We start from the raw sequence: 26,538 nt of genomic DNA, 5'->3' as shown, positions 1-26,538 counted from the left end.
GTGACAACCTCAACACTAGGACTTAGCCTTACTATTTTTTTTGTATCATCATATTATCATAGCCAAGTCACTATATAAACTTGGAATGAAATATTCCCTCTCGTAATAATTAAACATACAAAAAAGTGAAATATGCCATGTACACAGGAAGGTACGTCTGTCAGGTAAGGTGTTGAGAGGATGATCCAAGGAAAGATAGTTAGTATGTTATATAAACAAAAAATATATATTCAAATCATAAATAATGTAAACGAATAATTTATTAAACAAGTACAGTATTTAAAATGTGTGTGTGTGTGTATGTCATGAAAATGTCATGTGTTTAAACGAATAAAATGATCTTAAATTGGAAGAATTGGCATATCACAATTATTAAGAATGAATCATAAAAAAATGCTTGTGTATATTATATTATGCACTGCAATAAATCATACAATTCATCAATTTGTTTAAATTACTTTGAAACGTTTTTTATTTATTTAAATTCATACTAGTGACACTTAATTTTCACAATTACATTAATTTAAATATTAATGGTGTCTGAGCGTCAATCTAATTTAATTGTTAGACGTCAAAATTTAAATAAATGGTTTTAGCTGCGGCTTGGACGAGAAGCGAAAACCAATTACATATTGAAATGATTAATTCATGGTGAACTTTCGTTTTTTGTAAACCTAATAATATTGGAACCTTTCAGGACATCGAACTATCGATATTAGAACTGTATTGATATTGAATTATCGATATCGAACTATCGATATTAGAAATGCAAACATATTGAATTATTCAATTTGAACTCTATCGATATCGAATTATCGATTTTTGAAGTTTATCGATATCGAACTATCATTATTGGAACTGTATTGATATTGTAGTATTCATATTATAACTGTATCGATATTTGAAGTGTATTGATATCGAACTATCATTATTGGAACTGTATTGATATTGTAGTATTCATATTATAACTGTATCGATATTTGAAGTGTGTCGATATCGAACTATCATTATTGGAACTGTATTGATATTGTAGTATTCATATTATAACTGTATCGATATTTGAAGTGTACGATTTCTATGAATAACGTGTTAGTAATTAACATATCCTGACTCTTCTTTACAACCGTATTTACAGGAAGTTAATATTACTGATTAAAAATTACTAGTTTTTTTTAAACACATATTAATACACTTTAATATAGAACACATATTAATACACTTAAAATGGAGTGAATCCAAAAAATAAAAATAAATGGTGCTATGAATGCAGTGATTGCAAATAAAATTATTTCCATGGAATCCAAACTAGCAGTTCACAGCAAAGTTCTAGTACCAACACTGATGTATGGAACCGAAACATGGAGTTGGAATAAGAAGAATAAAGATAGAGTGAGCGTTGTTGAAATGCCATGAATTTTATTTTCAATTGGTCTGCGTATTTTCATCTACCTGCAGATATGGCTTTAAATACATACAAAGGCTTTTCGGGTTATACCTAGTTATGAATCGAATGTAAATTAATCAAGCTGGTTTTAATTTTCATAATGATATAAATAAAAATCGTCTTTTTTTCTTATGCGGTATTGATATCTCTGGTTACACTTCACTATATCACAGGAAATTAAATTGCTGAAAATTGAGTGATTTTGAATATGTACTGTATACATATATGTCACTCACTCCTTTCAAGAACGTCATAAATAAAAAAACTTGATTTCTCAGTAGAACGTTTTTTTAGTTTAAAAATATATTACAAAGTTTTAAAAAGAAATATCAAGCCACTTATTGTACTTTTTACTGTGCACCAGATTTTTTAGGTAAAACCTGAAGGTTTTTTCTCTATTTGAAAAATATTAAGTATATTTAAAAAATAATTTAACAATACCTTTTCTTCAAAATGCAAAAATAACACTTTCTGCCCTGTAGCGGGTAAATATTAAATTAAAAATATGGCACTTTTGCTGGGATAAAGAACATTTTCTGGGCATCCCGAAAACATGCACAACTGAAAATTGACGATTTTTGATTTATGACGTTCTTGAAAGGAGTGTACGATGTGTTGAAGTCATCCAAAATGTAATAGAAATATGATTAACTATATTTAATATATAAATATATTTCAATGATGAAAAACTAAATTTTATAAATGTTTTTTGCGTTTATTTACGAATGAATAAGGTAATTTCTGCACGCTTTGTAGTATGAGTCCAAATTATAATCGATTTCCATAGCCAGCCTTGGTTACGAGGGCATGCTCAGTTATCCGCGAATTTGCCTCAGGGAATATTCTTGATAGGATCCCGTCCATGAGTGGATTTTTTAATTCTCTCTCGCCATGTGCTTTACCAATTTTTCGCCACATCGGGTAAACAGCTATTAGATGCGCCCAATTCGGCAACCAAACACGCTATCAAGCTTTGACTATTTTCTGGTGTAAAAATGGATCGCTTCTAGGTCAAGTTTATCTTAAAATTTTAACCGACTGGGGTGTTTAGAGTTTTCGTAAATACGCTAAAATAAACTATACAGCGGGTCCTGGGTTGGGAAATCTTCTGATACGAATAAAACTGTTAAACATTTTCTGATCAAAAGATATTTGCAATACTTTTTTTAATATACAAACAGATCAGTCAAGTTTTCTGACTTGTTTATTATTTAAATACGTCAATACTTGATACTGAAAACGGCAAAACCAAAATCAGAGATATTTTAAATTTATTTTCTCTATTTGAGTTCAATTAAAAAATCATGGTTTATTCTTACATCGTATGTTTTTTTAATAAGGAAAATTATTTCTTACCCTAAATTATTGTTATCTGTCGAATAAATGTCGTATTTATGTTACCGTTTTTAAATAATAATAGTCTAGATCATATTATTTTTTGACATCTCATCAAAGATGAACAAGAACATGGAAGTCTGAGCATTTACGGGGCATACGACCGTCATAGGCTGGTTTACACAAAAAACTTTCTTTACTTTTTTTACATTTTCTTCGAAATATTTATATGGTTTTAAAAATAAAAGAGTAATTGAAGGTAAGGCATTAAAAAATATATTTTTCCTATGTTTATTAAAAATAAAAATAAAATTTTTCAAATTACATTATTTTAAAAAATCGCGTATGAACAAACATGTGACCTCTCTGGTGGTCTGCGGTGCAATGAATTCTGTGTCAGCGAATGTCCCCTTAAAACATGAGTATTTTTTTTCGTAACGCAAGTCTTTATTTTGTCCGTTTCATTTTTCGCACACAAAATTCCAAACCAAAGTTTAGCCAATTGGCTTAGTAAAATTTATATATGTATACTAGATTCAAATATTATATTTATATTTATATTTCATATAATATTTATTATTTTTTATAGTAGATTAGAACAGTTTGGTACCTACTTTCGAATTGGTTAAAGTACTAGTAAAGTAAGGGGTGAAATGGAAAGAGGAACAAGATATAAAGACGGGGAACTGAAATATCCATTGAGATGTATAACAGATGGAGAGCAAAGGCAGGAAAAAATTGCTTCAAGCTGTAATATGATCTGGTAGCACTGTATGAAGCTGATGTTTCACATTTGAATAGCGAAAAATGCAATTCGTTCGATCATCATCAATCAAATAAACAAATTTCACTAGTGATTTTTTTAATGCATATTTGGTATAATCTGGAAAATCGATTGGCATATTTGAATCATTTTATTCCCTGAAAAGGTTTTTTTATAGATATGTGCGCAAAAATTGTATAATCGTGCACTTTGAATATCATGTATATTTTTATCTTTATATACGCATGTTTAATAATATCACTATATTCATAAAAGTACATAATATTAATGATTTTTATGGATATTCCTTAAAACCAACTTATTTCCCGCATGGGTAGGCATATAGAATAGAACGCCACACCACTTTATCGTTGCAAAGATTCTTCGCCTCTTCCACGTTCATGCATCTCTTCATACATACCCGCCGATTATTTCGATTCCTAATCTGACCCCAAATATGCAAAAAATTGCGTACTTAAGATGCAAATATCCGAGGGAATATATTTAAACTTATGGAGCAGCTTCGGCCGGCAGCTATACAGCGCCAAGCTAAAATATTCAACACACCTTTCTTAATTTGGTCCACGATGCTCCTTAATTTTTTTTAAATACTTAACAAACATAACAAACGTGCTACAAAGAAATCTCCGATCCATAGCTGTCATCCATGTATATATTTTCATATTCATTATGATTAATGAAGGATGAAAAGTCCATGGAAAATATATATGCTACATCTAAGTGTAACCATTCCCCATACTCAATATTAGAAACTTCACGAGAAATGTTCAGTGCTTCCATTCTGCAATACTGGACAAACTTGGTGCAGCTAATTTAATTAATTTGAAATTGCACGACTATCTTATTTGTTACTAATTGCCATAAAATAATAAAGTATTTATTTACACTGCTCTCGGCTCTTTAGTATAGGGACAAGAGACATTTAAAAAAATGTATTTTTACCTTTTGTGGTATGGTAATAAAACACTCTCCTTATCGTTCATCGTTCACTTTGTGTAATACCACTTTAATAAATACTTATTCATGACTAGTGGTATCGGAATAATCATTAAATCATCAGGTTATTATAAAAAAATTATTACGGTTTGACATTTGCATAACAATAAAAAGTAAAATAATTATTAATCATTGAAATTTAAATTTACAGTAGGTACGTCAAAAAAATTATAATGAGATTTTACTATATATTTTAATAAAATCGATATCGAGTTCTGAACTTATTTATTTAACAAACAAACACGCGCGGATTGGTTTCCGGCGGCTTCCAAACACACATCTTTTTTCAAACGCATATTACAAAAAACTAAAAATTCTAAAGTAAAGATCAGATAATCGAATAACATTTACCAACTTAATCGATTACTCTATTCAAAAGAATAATATTTCATATAAGTTATTTTAATTAATTCACTCAATTAGTATTTAAAATTAGTTTTGGTTTGGTAAGCTGTACATTTCAAAAGATTGGTAGTGGATTGTTGTATTCTAAAACTTCTTTGCTTGAATCTTGGATTCTAATTTTGCAACGATTATATTGTATTTAATTGCAGACCAAGGCACTCTTTGCACTCCTCCCTTACCAAATCCAGGTTTGTCAGATATTTTAGGACCTTTTTCGATTGCTCTGCATAACTCATTACTGGTCACCCTATTTCATGAAGAATCCCCTAATTTTTTAAACCATTTATATTTAAGCAACAACTTAACAACAAGACTTTAACTTTTAATCTTGTTATTTTATTATATTGTTGTTAACAGATGGCGCAATCATAGAGATAAAAAGAGAGAAAAATCACAGAAGATAAAAGATTTTGAATAAACCGTGTTTTTATGAGTTGGCGCAACTAAAAACTATCCATATATAGATGTTGTTTTATATACAATTACAGTTTAAAAGCTAAAGATCATTTTAATGTAGACCTCAATCATCAATCAATTAGTGTGACTTGACAGGGGAAAGATATAAAAATTTATCAATAAACATATATTATAAAAACAATTTGATCGAAATATGTTTGATGCACGCTTACCAAATGATATTCGCGAAAAGTATGATATTTTTTAATAAAAAAAAACGGCTTTCATTTCAGTCACTTTAGAGAGTATACAACATACAACTAGTGCAGTAAGAAGAAGGAAAACAACATCAACCCACGATAAATAGCATACAAATATTTATTTTATTATAACATACTCAAAATGTTGTAAATAAATTAACTGGTCACGTTATAAGCTAAAATAATAAAAATGAAAATGACATTTTCTGGCATTTCTCATGCATGTGATTATAATCCAGAATTCGGACTTCACATACTATAAAAGAGTTTCTGTTTCTCTCATAAAATAATGTGAAAAATAACTCCTATAATTGGAGATAATTCAGATTTGAAATGAAATCAAAATGTTGTAAGTTATAATTTATTATTAGATTAAAACCAATATTTTTAGCTTTTCCACTTTTTTATTTGACCAGCGACCGGGTTTCGTCGTTACCGACATCATCAGACTGGTTTTAATTTAATAATAAATTAAATTAATAATTGGTTTTAATCTAATAATAAATTAAAAATGCAATTCCATCACGAAGTGTCAGTGGATAATATAAATCTATGTTGTAAGTTATATTTTAATTATGAAACATGTAATATCTGTATTATAAGAAAAAAAGCATTTTCTAAAGTTGTAGCCTGGAAGGCCACATAGGTTAATAGAGCCCGTCCGTCGGGGAGGGTAAGTGTAAAGACGTGAAGAGGGTAGGAAAGGGGTGATAGGGTGTTTAAAAGGACACTTTTAAAAATATGAGATTCACGTCTTCTACATTAGCGGGTGTAGAAACTTTGAGGCGGAGAGATGATTAAAGAAACGAAGCACTCAGTACCCCGTACCTGACCAGGGTTGCGGTAGGGGTAGGCAGAGAGGGGAGGCGCTTATATTGACAAGATCGGGTTTTGATCACATCAACGGCGCCCTTCCTGGCTCGCCACTCACAAGCGTAGGAAGTTTCTGAAAAAAAAATATATTTTTTTTACTTTCAACGCATTCATTTGAAAAAAAAACTAAATAAAATTACTATTTAGGATCAAAATTATAATAAATGTATCACCAATACATCCTTTACATCATGATGAGGGTTAATACCTTAATCTCAAGTTGTAATGAATGCTACAGTATCAAATGATTTTAGCGTTATTCATTGCTAAGTTTGCTCATAAAAATATTAAAAAATTATATGAATATTTTAGAATGTTGCTTACTATGATAACATTATTAAGACGGCACAAATAGCCATTTAAAAAAATAGCTTTATTGAGTTTGTATATGTTTGTTATACCTATATACCTATATTATCGGAAATATTGCAAACTTCAGTATTTTTTATATATTTTTTTTATAATATTGCCAACTAGGGATATAGTGCATATGTCCTGAACCAGAAAAATTACACACTGCTTTCGCAGTGCTTTAACAGAATTTATGTTTTGTTTTTCTTGGATACGTGTATCTTGTTTATACGACAGCTTGATAATACCCTAATCATAATACTTACGAAACAGCTGTCACATATTTTGTGAGTGTCAAAATTTTCGTTCACAAATTTTAGACTGGCAAAATCTAAGATGTTCTCTTATTGGTGTCTCAACTTGATATGATACATCTATCGTTCATCTTTATATTGAGAAAGAAGATGGAAGTATGAAAATTCCAGGGCTTATGACCTGGCATTTGGCTGGGTTTAACGATAACTTTTTTACGCGTGTGTAACGTTCACATATCCCATAGTGCATTAATTTTTTCAACCTGTATACTCGTATGTGCAATGACACCTATAATATAGGCATTTCATCCGCAGAGTGAATGATTCAGTATCTGATAAAATAAATAATAATAATAAAATTACCCGTCTTGAAAGCACTCGTATACCTTCAAAGTAATTTGCACAAAAAATTACAAGTAGGGGAAGGAATCTCGACTAAAATACTTAAATAAAAAATTCTTAATTTTTAATACATCTTAATATTTTGTAAATAAAAATTGGAGTGTCAATGTCCTTTTGATGTTTACGGATGTGGAGGAACATTGAATAGTATATTGATAACGGAATCACACTTTGTCAGTGATTCACTTAATCAGGATACGATAATACATTTTTAAACAGTGCGTATCGCCATTGCCATAAACAGCTGTATCCTAGTAAGAATAATACAGAATAGTACTCACATAATACCACTGAAAATTAAAGTTAAATTGGGTTACCTGTTGGCAAACAGTTATGGGTTACATTATTTAATATTCTTTGGATATTGATGACAATCTTATTACTTATAACCCTTACCCGCACCTTATGGTGCATAGGGCACTGCATCGAATTGACGCAGTGTTATCTTAATCATTACTTATATGAAGGCAAGGTGATCACTCTTGCGCTCAGGAACCAGTCCAGGGTAATATTAAATAAATATTACAGTGTAAAATCTCTAATATTTATTTTCACCCCCCCTAAGAATCGAACCCGGGACCTCCAGCACGGTAGCTAAGCACGCTGACCATTACACCACGGAGGCGGACAAGAAATCTTATAGGAGTATATTATTTACTTTTTTCTCGTACACAATTTATGTGCTTTTAAGTTTTGTACTGATATTTGTTGGCGGAACTGCATTTTATATAATAAAATAACAAGTTCATATGTAATATTATTTGACCAGCAACCGGGTTTATTCGTAACCGACATCATAAGACTCCAGTCTGACTATGTCGGTTAGTAATAGACAGTTAATAACAATACGATTAAACAAATAATTATAACATTAAATATATATATTAAAAAAAAAAACTGTTTATTGATAAAAGCAAGAAAGGCAAAGAAGTAAGATCAGATAAGGATTTAAGGGGGGGTGGTAGAGGAAACCAAGAAAAAAATATTTGACGTCAGTTAGGGTTCCAATCAAAGACGATAATTTTTCACCCGTTTCTTAAAAAGTCAACATATTCTAACAAACATATATGTTTTTTCATTAGTTTCGCTACTGATTTCTAAACTTATTTTACAATTCCTGTAAATGATACGTCTTTTACAATTTTAAAAATTCTTTTTTTTGTTTATTGGATTACATAATTTAGTTTAAATGATGATATTTATAATAGATGGTGTGAGGTATCCACCATATAAAATTTATTATATTTGTCGGATAAAAATAAAGTCGGCACATTATATAAAACCATGATTAGTTTTTTTAACCTTTAAAAAAATTTCAAATATTCAAATAATATATTAACTAAAATAATGGCAATGTGATAATAATCGCAGGTACCATAATGAATTCTCATAAAAATTCTCAAAATAAAACTGGAACATACTTTATCAAATTTGAAAAATTTACCCTTGGCTATTTTATGGTTTATACGTATTTGTTTTTAACCTTTTTATTCATGATATATTTAGAAACGAATCCCATCTGTTTCACTAAAGATACCTGATTTATTTACTGGGTAAGTAAATTGTGAATGTTACATATTGAATTCACTGACTACTTATAACCGCTAAAGTCTCTAGTGTTCGTTTATGAAAATCTGGATAAGATGATAAATGAAAAGTATTTGTGAAATCCCTATTAGGTGTAAGCGATCCATGTGCTGAATATTAAGGATATAATTGTAAAAGAGTGGAGTTGTTATAAGAAAAGTTTAAGGAAAGCGTTTTGTTCACAGTACAAGTAAGTGCGGTCTACCCCCGCTGTAGGAACCCGCGAGCCGCGCGTATCACATCTCGGCAATAACTTGTAATATTTGGCCTATAAGAGGGCCATCTAGAGAAGACGAGTCGTACATACAAACTGCACAGACCAGAACTAGGAAATATTTTTTAACCGAGTTATTTATTTTTATATACAGCTTGAAATAATTGCTGTGAATCTTATCAGTTTATCAAAATGACCGATCAATAATAAAATCGGAATACTTAATGAACACTAATATCAAAGGTAATTGTTTAAAAAGCATCCATAATGTTGTAAATGACGTAACGTTCACAAAGTGATGACTTAAAATGCATTCTTCATTCATTATTATGTTGTTTAATTGTAAATAGTTCATAAAATTTAATTATACATGTCAATGTCTGCTAAAAGTAGTCAACCAAAATTTTTTTGTGGTTTAACTTTTTATTTTAATTTTTCTGATATTTAATAAAACGAATTTGTATATTTGCATTAAAATAAATATAGATTCTTTATAAGCTAAAATTAACGAAATGCTCAATTGTTAGGATACTATATTTAAGAAAAAATTATATATGAAATCAATTAGCAACATTTGAGCTTTCTTCGTTAGTTTGTTGATATTAGTGTGTTTATTTTTCAATTGTCGATTCCTTCATTTAAAATTGTTGGTAAAATCAGGTACGTGTCGTGGTTTTTCACTCAAAAATATTTTCAACAATTATTTTTAAAAGTATATAAATAAATAAGCAATACCTAAATGATTCAAGGACAAACAATGTATTCGTAAAAAGTTAAGCCGATAAAGCCATATTAAGTTTTTCTTACACCAAGAGAGTATTATATAATAATTAAGGATAATAGTACATAATAATTAAGGATAATATTAATCATCGTCCAAGGATAGTCACATGAAATTAAAATATCGGCAACAAAATTGATGTTATACCCTGTTTATAATACTTACTACTTACTGCAGCTTAATTCAGTCTGATAAATGTCCATCTCCCACTTTGGGGACTAATTGATTTTGGCCATAAAACAGTCGTCCACATAACGAATGATGAAATCGTATACCACTTGTTTCGAAAGTGACATTTATAACGATCAAATTTTAATGCTGACAATGAACAATGAGTCTCCATTATAGTTATTATGCGGGGTCACAACTTTTATAATCGGTTGTAATTTCAATGAGTATTTTTACGACTTAAACAATCAATTACTCGTTTATAATCAAACAAATATATACTGTATGCATATTAAGTTTTGTGTACAAAGTGGAATCATAAAATGATATTAAACAAATATATTTATTTTTATGTGAAATGTCATTTTTTAAGGTTCTTCTTAAGACCCAATAATTTGACGTATATATTTATGCATACGACATTGTTGCTTTTAATACTGACTCGTCAATATGTGTTTTAAATATACTTTAACAATAAAAAATAATTTTTAAAATAATTTGTTTATTTTATGGTTTTAATTTTACGTTCATTCATTTTTTAAATCCACAAATTTATATAATTTTGATTCGAATGTCGATTTATTGATACTTTAAAACCAATACAAATATATTATAATTATTTTTCGTATTTCACTGCGTAAAAATTTAGTATTTTATGCTTACTTGATACAGCCTCAAACAAATTACTTGTTTTGAGTTGTTTACACGTGCATACATTTAGAAATTGAATTGAGGTATTACATATACATGTACATTAAACAAGCCAAAAACATTTGGTAAATTAAGGTGTGACGGTAAATTATTCTCGTATTGGGAGATGTTATTACAGTTCTAAAGTTTATTATCTATTGGCTCATCCGTAAATAAAACAATACAAAGATAGCGTTAAAATTTGCGGTTATAAAGAGAGTAAGATGTCACGAATTAAAGCAGACGTATCTAATACCAAAAATGAATTATAAATATAGTTATTGTAAATTGTATGTGCACGTTACAATTTTTTTTATTTTAATATTATCAAAACATGTTAAAATAAAAAAAAAATATATACGCTTTAATTGTAATCGTAGTTCTTTATTTATTTATTTTCATACTTAATTATAATCAGCAAACATTAAATAAAGTGTAATAATAAATAAACTCTTTGAATATATAATATATCTAAATAACACTCGTTAATCGAAACATTTTATCCCTTACAAATCAATGGACAATACGTTAATGCGAAAGAAAAAAATATATCGTTTTCCAAATAAAATTACTTGCAAATTATTAAGAAGTGTTAAAACTCAGAATATAATTTAGATTTGGAAAAACGCAAATAAAAATATCTGCTTTGTGCAAATAACTCGTTATGAGAGGATATATATATTATATATATATATATATATATATATATATATATAACGTGGTAATATTTTCCTTTTGAAAATTAAGTGTAAATAATATGTAAAGTGGGTGTATAATAATAAAATAAACAATGTGTTGCTTTGTAATTAAAGTTTATTCTTAATTTATCTTTATAATAATTTTTATATCTATCTATCTATCTATCTATCTATCTGATTCTGACAGTTAATAATATTATCGGAAGTCTTTTGTTTTATTGTGAGCGACGCATGCGACATCTGGTGGTAGAACTGTATATGTAGGTACTATTTTGTAAGTACTTAATAAAATGTTTAGGTAAGTACCTAGTTATTTTATTACATCTCCCCCCTTGGGGAAGAAAATTCATAGTAAAATTTTCACTCGTCCTCCGGATCATCTTCTTGTAGTGAAGGGACTGGTATAAGTTTAGTGATATGATAAAGGTTTGATTTTATTTTTTTGTGACCTGTATCAATTCTGTATATTGAGTTAGAAATTTTTTCAATAATTTTATAAGGTCCAATTTTTAGTTCATCCAATTTTTTTCTGTTTAGCTTGTTTCCATTTTCCACATACACCATGTCTCCTACGTTGAATTCGCAGCCTATTCTATTTTTGTCAAATAATGTTTTATTGTAATTATGTGATTTTATTGTATTTTCAAGCGCTATTTGCCTGTCTCTAATCCAGTCATTATTAGATTTTCCTTGTTTTAATTCGTTGGGTAAAATATTTACATCTGTACCATATAAAAGATAACTTGGGGAAAAGTCAGTGACTGAGTGATTAGTATTATTATATTTATTAACACATTCTTGAGCTATTGTGGTCCATGCTCTTCTCTTCCCTTTTTCATTTATTTTGCATCTGATTTTGTTCACCAATGTTTGATTCAGCCTTTCATTTAGGCCATTTGAGAATGGTGCATTTACTGCAGTGAAGATTATTGGGATCTGCTTGTCATTTAAGAATTCCTTGAATTCTTTCGAGTTTATTCCTGGGTATTGGTCGGTGAGAAGCATACCAATATCCTCGGTTTCTGTTATTTTCATGACTAGTTTTATAAAATCATTTGCATTCTGAGTTTTCGAGGTTAAAATAAATGCGTATCTTGTAAAGTGATCCACTAAGAGATGTAGATATTTTTTTGTTGATCTTGAACCTCCTAAACCTCCAATTGTGTCTAAAGATATTATTTCAAAAGGCTTTGTGGCCGGGCCTAGATGAGACATAAATCCAAATTTCTTTTGTCCTCTTGATTTATTTTTAATACAAATTTCACAATTTCTACAAATTGTTTTTATGTTTTTCGTCAAATTTTTGGCTGTGTAATGTGGACTAATAGTCTTTTGCATTTGTCCAATTCCAATATGGCATAGGTTTTCATGTATGTCTTTTATGATTTCGATGCTAAACGGTTCTGAAAGAATAATTTTTTCTTTTTTCTTGACCTTTTTAAAATAGACATTGTTTTTTTCAATCCATTTGTTTTTTTTCTGTTGAATTCTTTCATTTTTATTCTGATCTCTTAAAATATCTTCCAATTTAACCAAATTTACAACTTTTAATTGTTCATCTGCATTTTCACTCGATTCTAATACTGGATTCCTGCTTAGACAATCTGCTTCTAAATTCTTCTTTCCTGGATTATATTTTATTTCAAATTCATATTGCGATAAATAATATGTTAAATCACCTAACTCTTCATCGGTCCTAGATTTCAGATTCATATTTTCCAAAGGTTTGTGATCTGAATAAACCGTAAATGATTTACCTATTAACCAGTATTGCCAGTATCTTACTGCTTCCTTAATTGCTAAACATTCTAAATATATTGCTTTTTTTTTCTTCTGGGCTTCATTTAGTTTTTTTGAAAAGTATGCCACTGGTTTTTCTCTACCATCGGGCTGCTTTTGTTTCAAAATGGCCCCAACACCTTCTAAAGAAGCATCGGTATAAATGTTGATTGGTAAATCCTGATCAAAAATTTCTAGAACGGGCTGTGAGCAAAGCATGCTTTTTGTTATTTCAAATGCTTTTTGGCATTTATCACACCAAATAAATTTTTGATTTTTCCTTAGTAAGTTATGCAATGGATCTAGTATTATTGCACTCTTTGGTATGTATTCATGGTAAAAGTTTATTTTCCCCAGAAATTGTCTTACATTTTTTATCGTTTTTGGAACAGGAAAATTCTTTATTGAAATCAAATTATCCTTTACTGGTTTTATTGAATTATTTTGAATTATATGACCTAGATATTTTACCAAGTCTGACGCAAATGCGCATTTTGTAAATTTTAACCTGAAACCTTCCGTTTCGATCGCTTCCAGCAACTGTGTTAGATGTTTAATGTGCTCAGCAAAAGTTTTAGACAATATAAGAATATCATCTATGTAATTAACGGTGAAATCAGTAAGTTTATACTTTCTTAATATGTTACCTAGTATCCTTTGAAAAATTGCTGGTGAGGTCTTCAATCCAAATGGTAGGCAAGTCCATTGGAAATGTCCTTCTTGTGTAACAAATCCCGTCTTTTTTCTGTCTTCGATTCGTAAAGGAATAGACCAAAACGCTGAGTTTATATCTAGTGTTGAAAAAAAATTGCAATTCCTGGTCTTTATCATTAGGTCTTCAATTAAAGGAAATGGTTGAGCTTGAGGCACTACTATTTTATTCAAGTCTCTGAAATCTATACACAGTCTGGATTTTTTGTTTTCCTCTTTTTTAAATGCCAATGTAACAGGTGCAGCAAATGGACTGTAGGATTCTTCTATTAGCTTATTATCCAGTAATTTTGCAATTTGTTTTTCTATCTCCTTTTTATCTTCTACAGTACATCTGTAAGGCCTCTTACTGCAATATCTGTCTACTAGTAAGTCTATCCTCGCTTCGTATCCACTAACAGTGCCGATATCATATTTATCTTTTGCAAAAACGGATTTATATTTGCAAATCAGTTCATTTATTTTAGATTTTTGAAATTGATTTAAATGATTTATTTTTATTTCAAAATCTTCTTCTTTTACATGTTCATTATAATTTATTTTGCATTCCTTGCTGTTGTTATTTTCTGTATTTTTAAATTCACTATTTTTAATTTTATATTTTGTAGAAATTTTTTCTACTTTCTTTTTATTTTAATTTTTCAAGCATTGTCTTTGTGTTATTTTTAAGTCTTCATTTTGGATTAGTTTAAATTTTTTTATCATATCTAATCCTATCAAAAAATCATATTTGAAATTTTCTTCATCAATAATATATACATCAACGTTTTTTTCCAATTCAAATATTTTTATTTTCAAAGTCGTCAAACCGTTTGTCTTTTTAACACCATTAATTGTTACTAAATCTGCTTCATTCATATTGTTTCCTTTTCCTTTTAGTTTTAATAACTTAGAATTTATTAGAGAAACATTTGAACCTGAATCGTAAATTCCAAATATTTCAATTTGATCATTTAGTAATAGTTTGACATTTATTAATGGTGTTACTATTCGTTTTTTTGATCGGTTTCGTTTAACTTAGCTTCTATAACTGAATTGTTTACATGTCTGATAGTATTTTTATTATTAAACTTATCATCCTCCTTTGTTCTAAACCAGCACGTTACTTCAGGGTGATATCGAGTTCCCTTATTTAATTTTTCACAAATCTTACATGGACTTTTATCTTTAATTTTACCACTAGTTCTTAGATTTCCATATCTTCTTTGATCCGAAAACCTTTTTTTATTTACAGCGTTTTCGTGTTTTTTTACTTCATTGAATAAATCGACTGTATCTTCTAATTTTTCTCTATCAATCTTATTAATTATAAATTCTGGTAAACCAGCCACAATAAGATCTACTAAGGTACCCATGTCGATCGTTCTTCTCATCTCCAACAAAAGTTTTTCCTTCCTTATGGCATAGTCTAACAAGGAACCGTCGTTATATTTAAAAGATAATGCAAACATTACATGGTTCCATCCCTTGTTTGTAAATGTTTTACAAAAGTTGTTTTTCCATACTATCCATTCTGAGTTCATGGAAAATTTTATCATCATCGAACTGTACCAATCTTCACAACTTTTATCCATAAACAATCTTAATATTTCAATTTTTTTCTCATCCGTTGTCACCTCAAAACGTGTACATTCTTTTTCAAAAATATCCATCCACTGGTTTGCATTAGGATTTTTGCTTGTAAATTTTTGAATGATGAACATCTCTGAAATATCTTTTAAATTTTGATGTTTGCTTACCTGAGCATTTTGTATTAATTTTTCTAGTAAGTTTTCTAATGTTTGAGGAGCAGTATCCATTTTTTTTAAATTTTGTCTCTTTATTTTTGATTAACAAAATTGTCGTTTTATAACGTGGTAATATTTTCCTTTTGAAAATTAAGTGTAAATAATATGTAAAGTGGGTGTATAATAATAAAATAAACAATGTGTTGCTTTGTAATTAAAGTTTATTCTTAATTTATCTTTATAATAATTTTTATATCTATCTATCTATCTATCTATCTATCTGATTCTGACAGTTAATAATATTATCGGAAGTCTTTTGTTTTATTGTGAGCGACGCATGCGACATCTGGTGGTAGAACTGTATATGTAGGTACTATTTTGTAAGTACTTAATAAAATGTTTAGGTAAGTACCTAGTTATTTTATTACATATATATATATATATATATATATATATATATATATATATATATATATATATATATATATATATATATATATATATATATATATATATATATGTATATATATATATGTAAATAAAAACATTCTTTTATTCCATATTTTGCCAAAATATAAACAAGTTATTTGGTTACAAAATAAATGGTTTACACAACAAACAACACCTAGAATAACAGCAGCGAAACCGCGTGACTCGTGAGAATCTCTGAATTTGCAAAATAACTTGTGGCGGTCCTGATTGTGTATTTTTTGGTTCGCTAATACCATGGTGGCGTTTAGTATTCCGCTGGGAACACCGCGGTATCCTTTAGGAACTATTCCTCCCTAGAAGTAAGGGCCGCTTCACAATCGTTTCGCGGACAACTTGTTTCCGCTTGTTTCATTATATCGCGAAGGCATTAGGCGCAGTATCACTATGGGATCAACTACTGACAAAATAAGACTGTTTGGCAACTGAGTTTACGCAACGGTAATTAGTGTGAATGTAAAAAATGCCAGCATGTTAATTGATGAATTAAGTAACAGTATTACTGGATAAATGTAACTATAAAGCTGATCAAATAATCTAGATTTTTATGTTTCAAATTACGCGCAACTTGTTCATTAACTCGTATTGATAAGTAGGCAAAGTATCAGTCGGACCAAAAGGTGCGAATTGTAAATGTATGTAAATTTGTGATGATATGCTCCGCGGGAAGGAACCCGAGACAGCTACAAAGCAACTTTCCTCAAGTAGCTTTTCACGTAATTGGTTGGAAACCCTTTTAATGCAGTCGCATAAGCTTCGTGAACAATGTGAATAAAATTTCACCTTAACAGCATCCTAAACACCCTTCGGTCGCTACACCACCCCCTCCCATCCTCCGCCGCAGCATAGGCTTCCCGACCCCACCCTACCCTTGTCTGTGGTGAAAAACAAACCCCGCAATCATGTAATGGAGATTTGCTGTCCATACTTGTAGGAACGTGCCGTCTTAAAGTGTGATATCTCTTTCGTCTTGTAGCGGAGATGTTTAAAATTTTTATTGGATCAATGCATTTCATATTACATCATCCCTATTTATTTATGGTTGCGACTCGTTTATCTACTCAATTCATGACTTGGATTCGATATGAATTGAGTATTCTTATTTTTTTAAACAGGGTATTATAACTCGGGAGGAATATATTATTTGAAATTCTCAACCTATATAGGATTGTGTAAGACTCGTTTTGTGTTTATAACAGCCGATATAATCGAGATTTTCATTCCTCACTTTCGTTTGCAAAATTCGCCTTCGTAAAAACGTTGTTTTCGTAAGTTGGTAACGAATGACGTCACTGAAACGAATCCACACTACTACTATTACAGCTCTATAAAGCAGATACATAAAGGGATACGCCCCATAATACCCAATGACGTAAAATTTTATGACGTGTAGCGGTGTCCGTTTTTCGTTTTATTAAAATATCTAAAGTTTAAAGCTTCATATTTCCTTTACTTCTCTTTATATTTTAATAAGAATATTACCGATAGACTTGTAAATTTATCATCGACCTAACAAATGAAAATAATTTTCAAGGATGTATCAAGGATTTTTTGCAAACAAACAACTGTATTAATGATATCATATGTTTTATTTCAGGGTGAAGACACAGACTTAGTATTTGAAAATGATGGCCCGAAAAGATTTTTAGAGAATGACATAGACGATATCCCAATACAAGTAGAAGACCTTGGTTTTGGAGGAAAGATACAGAGGCTAAAGAATCAAATTTTCGGAGGTTTATTGGATTGTAAGTAGTACCATTTACCTATAATAATAAATAATAAACCACATCCGCTCCCTAGGTGGAGCATATGGAGTCCACAAACTGTCTCCAGGAAATATATTAAAACAAAATTTAAATACCTACAGTAAAATTTTGTTGCACGTATCACGGTCCGCCTCCGTAGTATAATGGTCAGCACGCTCGGCTACCGTTCTGGAGGTCTCGGGTTCGATTCCCAGGGGGTCAAATAAATATAGGTGATTTTTTCACTCTAATATTTATTCAATATTACCCTGGACTGGTACCTGACGCGGAGGGCTGATCACCTTTCCTTCATGTGTTAACCATCAAGATAACACTGTGTTTGTATAATGTAGTGCCTTATGCACCATTGGTGTGCGGATAAGGGTTTGAATTGAAAATCGATATTATTGTTAAATATAAACACTAATATAATATAAATACTTTTTTTGTGGAAAACATGCTAGTAAGGTCAGTTAGCAAATATAGTTTGTGTCGGCAAATGTACTCAAAAATTAAGATAATTGATTTTTTCTCAATTTTTCATCTGCTTGAGAACGCAATGTTCAACATTGTATTTATAATTGGCTAACATTGTATTTATATTGGAGTATATTTTTGGATTCTCAACCGAAGCATATTTTATTTTTTACAATGGAAAGCTGGAATTTTGAACATTCCAGGGCTTTCGACCTGACACTCGTATAATACAACGTTCACCATTCTGTCCAATGAACATCAATTTGTATTATAAAAAAGTACACAAACAACATGCCCTGTTGTATTATTTCTTATGTATGTTGGTTGGAGTTTTAATACACGTGAATTTTGTAAAGATGGAGCCGTTGTATGTGTAGATTTGTATTGATTTTAAGTTCAATTGTGTAATAAGACAGTACGAAAAGAAAAATTAAGTAATAGTTTTTTTTATTGTTTCGGAATTAACTTTGTGGTAAGACATGTTACAATGATTAAAGAAAACACTTGTTTTTTACCACTTGAGTTTTATTATAGACTACATGTTTCAGAAGTTAAACTTCCATCATTCAAAAATATTTATTAAAATATCTGATTCAGGTTCAGATTTTAGTGCTGCAGAACAGCGTTTATTATTTAATATAATTTTGTTCTTAAGTTATACATATTTATATATATATATATATATATATATATATATATATATATATATATATATATATATATATATATATATATATATATATATATATATATATATATATATATATATATATATATATATATATATATATATATATATATATATATTTTTTTTTTAATTGGACACTGTCTATCCTCACTAGGTATTTGGATATACCTGTTCTGAGGTAGGCAGGGTATGCTTATTCTTTTTATAATACAGCTTTATTAGTGAGGAGCGACAGTCTGTTTGTTGTGATAACTGGTTGCAAAGTATAAAATAGATTCTAAATATTTATGTGTTTTATTTTCATTAATTATTTTACACAAAATTGATTTTTGGTTATTTTATTTTATTTTTTTAACATTGATTTTAAGCACGACTGTAAAGCGCAAACACATCCTTACTCATTTTAAAAATATTGAGAAAACACTCTTCTTATCATTTACCGTAACCTTGTGAAAAACAACTTAAAAGTTGTATTACACAAAGTGAACGATGAATGATAAGGAGAGTGTTATATTACCATACCACGAAGTAAACAATGCTTTTATATACAAGATAGATTAAGAATAATAATTTTTATTTTTCAGTTAACCTCTTTTCGTCTCCAACTCCAACTACAGAAGAGCCTTTGCCATCCGTGAGGAGAAAAGAAGACGCCTTTTTCTTCATAGATCAAAACGTAAGTCGTTCAAAAAATATATATGAACATAAATAAATTATTTTACTAAACGTGAACGATGGTTTTATTTTTTGACATCTCATCAAAGATGAAGAAGAATATGGAAGTCAGGGCATTTACGGGGCTGACGACCGTCATAGGCTGGTTTGAGTGATCACTTTACACACGTGTAACATTCACCAATTCTACCCATTATTGACAACCACACTATTCAAATTCTTGGAAGTTCTATATATATGAACCAATTTAGAAACAAATTAAATTAAATTAAATCAAATTATAAGCTTAAATAATAAAAATGAAAATGGTATTTTCTAGCGTTTCTCACGTGTGTGATTATAATCCAGGATTCGGACCTCACATACTAATATAAGAGTTTCTGCTTAGTAAAAAGCTTCTTTACATCTCACCAATAGATGTCTCTAGTGAAGTTCTAGTGATTCAAGAACAAGGTTTCTAAATTGGTTCATATATATGGAACTTCCAAGAATTTGAATAGTGTGGTTGTCAATAATGGGTAGAATTGGTGAATGTTACAGGTGTGTAAAGTGATCACTTAAACCAGCCTATGACGGTCGTCAACCCCGTAAATGCCCAGACTTCCATATTCTTCTTCATCTTTGATGAGATGTCAAAAAATAATTTGAAAATAACTCCTGTAATTGGAGATAATCCAGATTTTGTGAACAAGTATTGGGACACACTCAAAATGTTGTAAACGGTGGTTTTGATATACGAGTGTATGAATTATATAATATATATTTTCTTAATTTTATTTTTTGACATCTCATCAAAGATGAAGAAGAATATGGAAGTCTGGACATTTACGGGCATATTTTTTTTGTAATTACGTATATTTGTATGAGCTTTGACATAGTGTAGATTCGAGCCCCTGGTCTTATATTTATTATAGGTTATATTTATGTGCTTTTACTTACGAAAACCCTAAATTACTTGCCATCAGAGGTGAACGTCTTCTGGGAGTTAATAATCCTAATCTAATCCAGATAAGATATTAGAAAAGTAAATAAATAATATCAACCAGGGCCTAAATGGCATTAACCTAAGAAAGAAAATAACTTAAATTATTTATATATTGTATTTGTAGAAAAGATATTGATCACATTTTCAAAGCTTTAATATCATCTCATCCGACATTGTGTTTACAACAATACTAATAAAAAGGTTTAGCTCAAATAATCCCCGATAATCTAATAACTCGTTTATTTACTGTAAACGTGCGTTTATCTAGATAAAGATTCGTAAATTATTACTATTTATCGATTATTATTTTATATTAAAAAAACATGCATAAATTAACAATTGAACAAAAAACTTACCAAGAACCAAAAAAAATGTACATATATATATATATATATATATATATATATATATATATATATATATATATATATATATATATATATATATATATATATATATATATATATATATATATATATATATATATATATATATATATATATATATATATTTGTATATGTAAATGTAAATATATACATGCTTTGGATGATAAATTGTATACATTTTTTTCAGAACGACAAAGAGACAGAAATTGGCCATTCAAGAATAAAAAGGTAACTTTGAATTTTAATTCTTATAATCGTCCTGCCCAACACCTTGACCATTCTCCAGCCCATGGGATGAAGAGGAAGGCGTTTTAATTTGTCGGCTCATCCTTTCCCCGCTCCAGACTCGACGGCCCGAGACCGAGGGACGACGCATTTATTATTATTATTTTTTGTATATCATTATCATCATCTCCTATTATTAGTATTATTATCCATGTATTTATAAGCGCCCTTGAGGTATTATTTTACGAAAATGGCGCTATACAAATTATCCAAATTATTATTATTATTATTACTATGCATATGTATAATGCCATGCATCTGGGTATAATGCCATGCATCCCAGAATGAGTTAAATAAAATATTTAAGTTATTAAATTAGATATCAGTTTTTTATTTCTTATAATATTTGTACAAAAATTATAAAAAAAACCTGAATTATAAAATTAGTATACAATCAATTACAAAATATGTACAATTTACTGCAATATTTTTAACGGGTAATAATTTTAATCCCATGTAGAGCGATGGGAGACGACGATGACGATGGATCTTCATCAGGATCTGGTGATGATGAACATCCCCCATCATTCCCTCCAGGAAAAGAGTGTAAGTGGTATTAAATTATCAAAGTTATTTCAAAACTATAATGTTCTTAGAAATACTTAGCATTCCTCGACGATTTATCATACTTATATGATAATATCATCATTAAAAAGGCGAGATTTAAGCCGCTTTTCCAAGAAATTAGTTAAAAGATACATCACTAAAATTCGCTTAATTTATTTCAAGTAAAACTCGATTCCAGATAATTAAAAGTTTTCTATGAAAATTGCTATACATTGCAATGAGAATCACAGTATGTATTTAATTAAAATGTCCTTACATGTCTCAATTTATGGTTTGTTTTCTCCTTTGATTGCAGTAACAATACGGGTATCGTTCGTAGTTCGGGAGCCTTACCAGGAACAGTTCTCGAATCGGGACTCTTTGCCTTTCCAGAACTTGTCGAGAAATCTAGCAGATGGAGTAAATGAGCTTTTCGACAGACTTCCGGGAGAGCAGCGAGCTCGCCTCGTCAGGATACAGTAAGATTACGTTATTTGTCGAAGAGCTTTTGGGCCTTAAATTTTATTTTTTAAACCTTGTTTGTACCTTACGTTTGCTGATTAAACCGAGATCTAGTATCAACCATAACGTCAAATAGTTTCAGTTTAACACATAGCGCGAGTTTACTTTAAAAATCTTTTATTTAAACCCTTCGAAATTGAGATATTTTACAGCTTAAAAGCTCTTGGGTAGCTGCTGATTCTCATGAATGTTGACATACCAGCGTAAATAAAAATCGAAAAACAATATCAATATTGGGATTAGTTTATACATTTAGAGCAATCATAGAATAGAATTCAATTAAAGCTTTGATAATTATGTTTTCAGATCGCGACCTGAGGATAGCTTCACATGCAAAGTAACATTGGAGCTTCAGACCATCGACTTCTACAACACCGATCAAATTCAAGACTTTTTGAGGAGACACATTCGAGAAACCAGCCGTCTGGGCAAAGTTATTGTTTCCGATGAAGAGTTCAGCTACAAACAATTCGACGGTAATGATTAAATACATAAAGTTATGTTTTTATTTATAAGAAACTTTTATTTTGTTTTATTTTCTTTTTCTTTTTCTTTTTCATTTATGATTTATTTTTATTTTTATTCCCCTCAATTGGTCACGTTTTGCTTGCTGATCTTCGTTCGACCATCACTTGGCGTATCTTGTCTGACTTGAATCGGGTTAGCTGACCTCTTGGAGCCACGCCGAGAGTGCCCCGTGGACGAAGTGCGCTGCAGAAACGGAGAGTGTATTCCGGACGGCAAACGTTGCGACGGAGTCAGCGACTGCTCCGACAATTCCGACGAACTCGGCTGCGATCCTGGTACATATTTTTATTTCATTTAAATTCGATTTTGGTTTTATTTTTTTGTGTCCGATTTTCGATCAACGTAAGATGAAATTCTCCTAATTTAATATTAATTTTTATTTTATTTCTTACAGTCTAGTTTTTATAATAAATGGGTTTTAATCAGGTTAAAATCTCGAAGTAAAAATGTTTAAGATCAATCTGGTCGTTAAAGCCATCTTGAGTTAAAGTTTTCTGTTAATACGAAGGTGACAACATGTTTTTTTTGTTTCAATTTATGTTTTTGCATCTATGAATACATTACAATGATTAAAGAAAACACTCGTTTTATACCACTTGAGTTTTATAAAAGACTACATGTTTAGGAAGTTAAACTTCCATCATTCAGGTCTGTATAATAACTATTACACAGTTATTATACAGACCTTAATTATGGAAGTTTAACTTCCGAAACATGTAGTCTTTAATAAAACTCAAGTGGTATAAAACAAGTGTTTTCTTTAATCATTGTTACATGTCTTACCACAAAGTTAATGCCGAAACAATAAACAAAATATGAATACATTAATTGTGGTACTGAAGGAACACCTATCGAAGTGGAAATCGAGGAAGGGGATAGGCAATCAGTTCCCGCGACAGAGACGGCAATAACCGGTCGGCCGGGAGGCGGCGAAGAGCGAGTGCCCGAAGAGGAGACTACCACGGAAGAAGGGCCCACCGCAGCGCCCACCGAGCCCCCGCTGCGGGGGGGCGCGCCGCCCCGGGAGCCGCCCAGGTGCAGGGCCGACGACCAGTACCGCTGTCCCGACAACTCGGTCACCATCTGCAGGGACCAAGTGTGCGACGGAACTCCCGATTGTCCCAACGGCGACGACGAAAGCAATTGCCCCGCGGAATCAGGTGGAAAAAATGAACACTTTATAGCATCAGGGCTTCTAAACAGACTAATATCTGTCGCACCTTCACATTCTTTAATTAACATAACTACTTTTTAATGCATCTTTACAAGGGACATTCGATACATTTCATCAAGCAATTCATACGACAGTTGCCGTGTTGTGTTATTCCGATTTATTTTGTACTTATATTTTTCTCCTACTTTTAGGTACCTACAATCATCGCCATTAGAGTTAATATTTATTTACCCTAGTGATGTTGCTACGATTACGATTAGTCATAACCGCCGATAATCCGCGATTTCGGATTAATCGTAATAGATCTTAGGATGTTAATATAATATATTTGTAGATATAGATGTATTTGTTTACCACGTGAACAATGAGTCAAGAAAACAAACAAGTCGAGAAAAAAAAACAATCAAAAGCGCCTTGGAATCATTTAGTGCCTGCTGAAATACGCTAAGATTGCTCTGTACCTACCAGTCGTCGTAGCATCCTCGATGTCTGGAACTATGTGCATGATTTGCTTCCATTCTTCCCATATTTGGGACAACTTGAAGGAAAATACAATTAGCTCTTTAATCTGTTTGTAGGAGACCTTTCTCGTCTAGCTCTCCTTCAACTGTCCCTGTTAGTACGACCTTCTCTCGTTCTTCCTAGCGAAATTTCCATTGTAAAAAAATATACGTCGTGAATATTTTCTGTTATTACTACTATTTTTTTGAAAATTAAAACTTTGGTACATTTAGCAGTCCAAGGAATAAGTAGCATCAATTTATTATGATTAATAAAACGTATTTATATTGTGTACTTATTTATACAAATATTTCATAATAATAGATCGAAATTGTAGAGGCAATGACAATTTTTCATCGCAATCAATTAACCCTTACTTATATCTTAATTTTACAACGCCAAAAAGAAGGAAAAATCAATTCATTACGAAACGTTATAAGTTTGCATAAAAAGGAGGAGTGATTATCAAACACTAGTTTCTCTACTACATGTATAAGGAGTCACATCTTCAACATGATAATTGTGCAAAATATTGTGAATACTGGATGATTACATTTTTGGGATGGTTCATATTTTTTTAGTGCCAAATGGTAATCTCTGTTTGAAAACCCATTTTGGCCAGTATAAATTTTATTTGTGCGATTCGTGATTAACTTTTTTTAAAATTCTATCCCCGGAATCTAAATTATCCAGTTATTACTGTATTTTTCTAGAAATAATGCTTTGCATAATAATGGTTTTCAGCATGGAATTTTTCATCTCCAACATAACATAAAATTAAATGTTTTTTGTTAGTTTTAAAATAAGCTTTCTATTCATTCAATTTAAAAATGAACATTTTTGCTGATTTTTTAAATATTAAAATAACTAAAATGTAAGCTTCATATTAACTAGAGAATAATTCACACACATAGTATTTAATGACATAATTTATTATTAAATCCGCCATTAGTTTTATCTCGTTATCTCTGAGTAAACTTACAAAACTGTTTTTTTTTTCAAATAATAAAAATATTTAAAAAATGAAGTATTCTTATATGCCAATTAGAAGATTATCATTTTCAAAAGCTCTACAAAATGTAAGGTAATATATTTATTATAATATAATACTAAAAATTGGAATTTTCATTGATAGTCTTCAAAAGGCTTTTAATGGCATTGGAAGCTCTAAAAGTTGATTTACATTTACTCAGCCGCCAAATATTTTGCATTCTAAATATTTTTTACCACGTAAATATAAAAATTCTTTCAACTGAAGTTGTTATTTTTTGATATAACGTAGGGTCTTTTTATTTATTTTTTCTTAAATATAGCAATTATAGAAAAAAATACGACTAAGCAGTTTAGTGCTTTTTATTGACTGCCTTTGTAATACAAACTTATAATAAATGAGTTTTTTTTAACTGCCCTAATGAGCATATAAGAATCAAATTGGTAAATTCGATGTTCTGCCAGAGAGAAGATGATATAATTATCTAACACTAGAAAGATTTAAATCATGCTAACAGATATGCAGCAATAAAATTTGGTTTTTACGTAGGGAGCTTTGACTTTAAAACGTTTAAAAAATTATAATACATTTTCAAACTGACACAATACATGTAATTTTTAAAATATTCGAAAATTATAAACACAATGTTTCATCACATTAATTTTGGGTGACCATATTTTTGGGTGTC

General features: G+C 30.1%; 1 protein-coding gene across 3 annotated transcripts in view; it reads left to right on the top strand.

Moving 5' to 3' along the window:
* trol (terribly reduced optic lobes) overlaps positions 1-26,538 on the top strand; it is a 278,511-nt gene that overhangs the window by 74,155 nt on the left and 177,818 nt on the right. For 2 of the 3 annotated variants that reach the window (XM_088266064.1, XM_088266063.1), the window contains exons 2-9: positions 17,942-18,092; positions 19,842-19,933; positions 21,491-21,531; positions 22,049-22,134; positions 22,451-22,613; positions 22,963-23,132; positions 23,322-23,459; positions 24,027-24,344. In XM_088266064.1, coding sequence (XP_088122190.1) covers positions 17,942-18,092; positions 19,842-19,933; positions 21,491-21,531; positions 22,049-22,134; positions 22,451-22,613; positions 22,963-23,132; positions 23,322-23,459; positions 24,027-24,344 — 1,159 coding nt within the window. The remainder of the gene's footprint in view (positions 1-17,941; positions 18,093-19,841; positions 19,934-21,490; positions 21,532-22,048; positions 22,135-22,450; positions 22,614-22,962; positions 23,133-23,321; positions 23,460-24,026; positions 24,345-26,538) is intronic. The other variant, XM_088266065.1, reaches the window with a different exon arrangement.

The sequence above is a fragment of the Brachycentrus maculatus genome, unplaced genomic scaffold (genome assembly GCF_059751285.1).
Source record: "Brachycentrus maculatus isolate JH-2025_06_01 unplaced genomic scaffold, ASM5975128v1 h1tg000261l, whole genome shotgun sequence".
NCBI classification, from domain to species: Eukaryota; Metazoa; Arthropoda; class Insecta; order Trichoptera; family Brachycentridae; genus Brachycentrus; species Brachycentrus maculatus.
The sequence above is the reverse complement of the archived record's forward strand: the minus strand, read 5'-3'. Positions and strand labels throughout refer to the sequence as shown.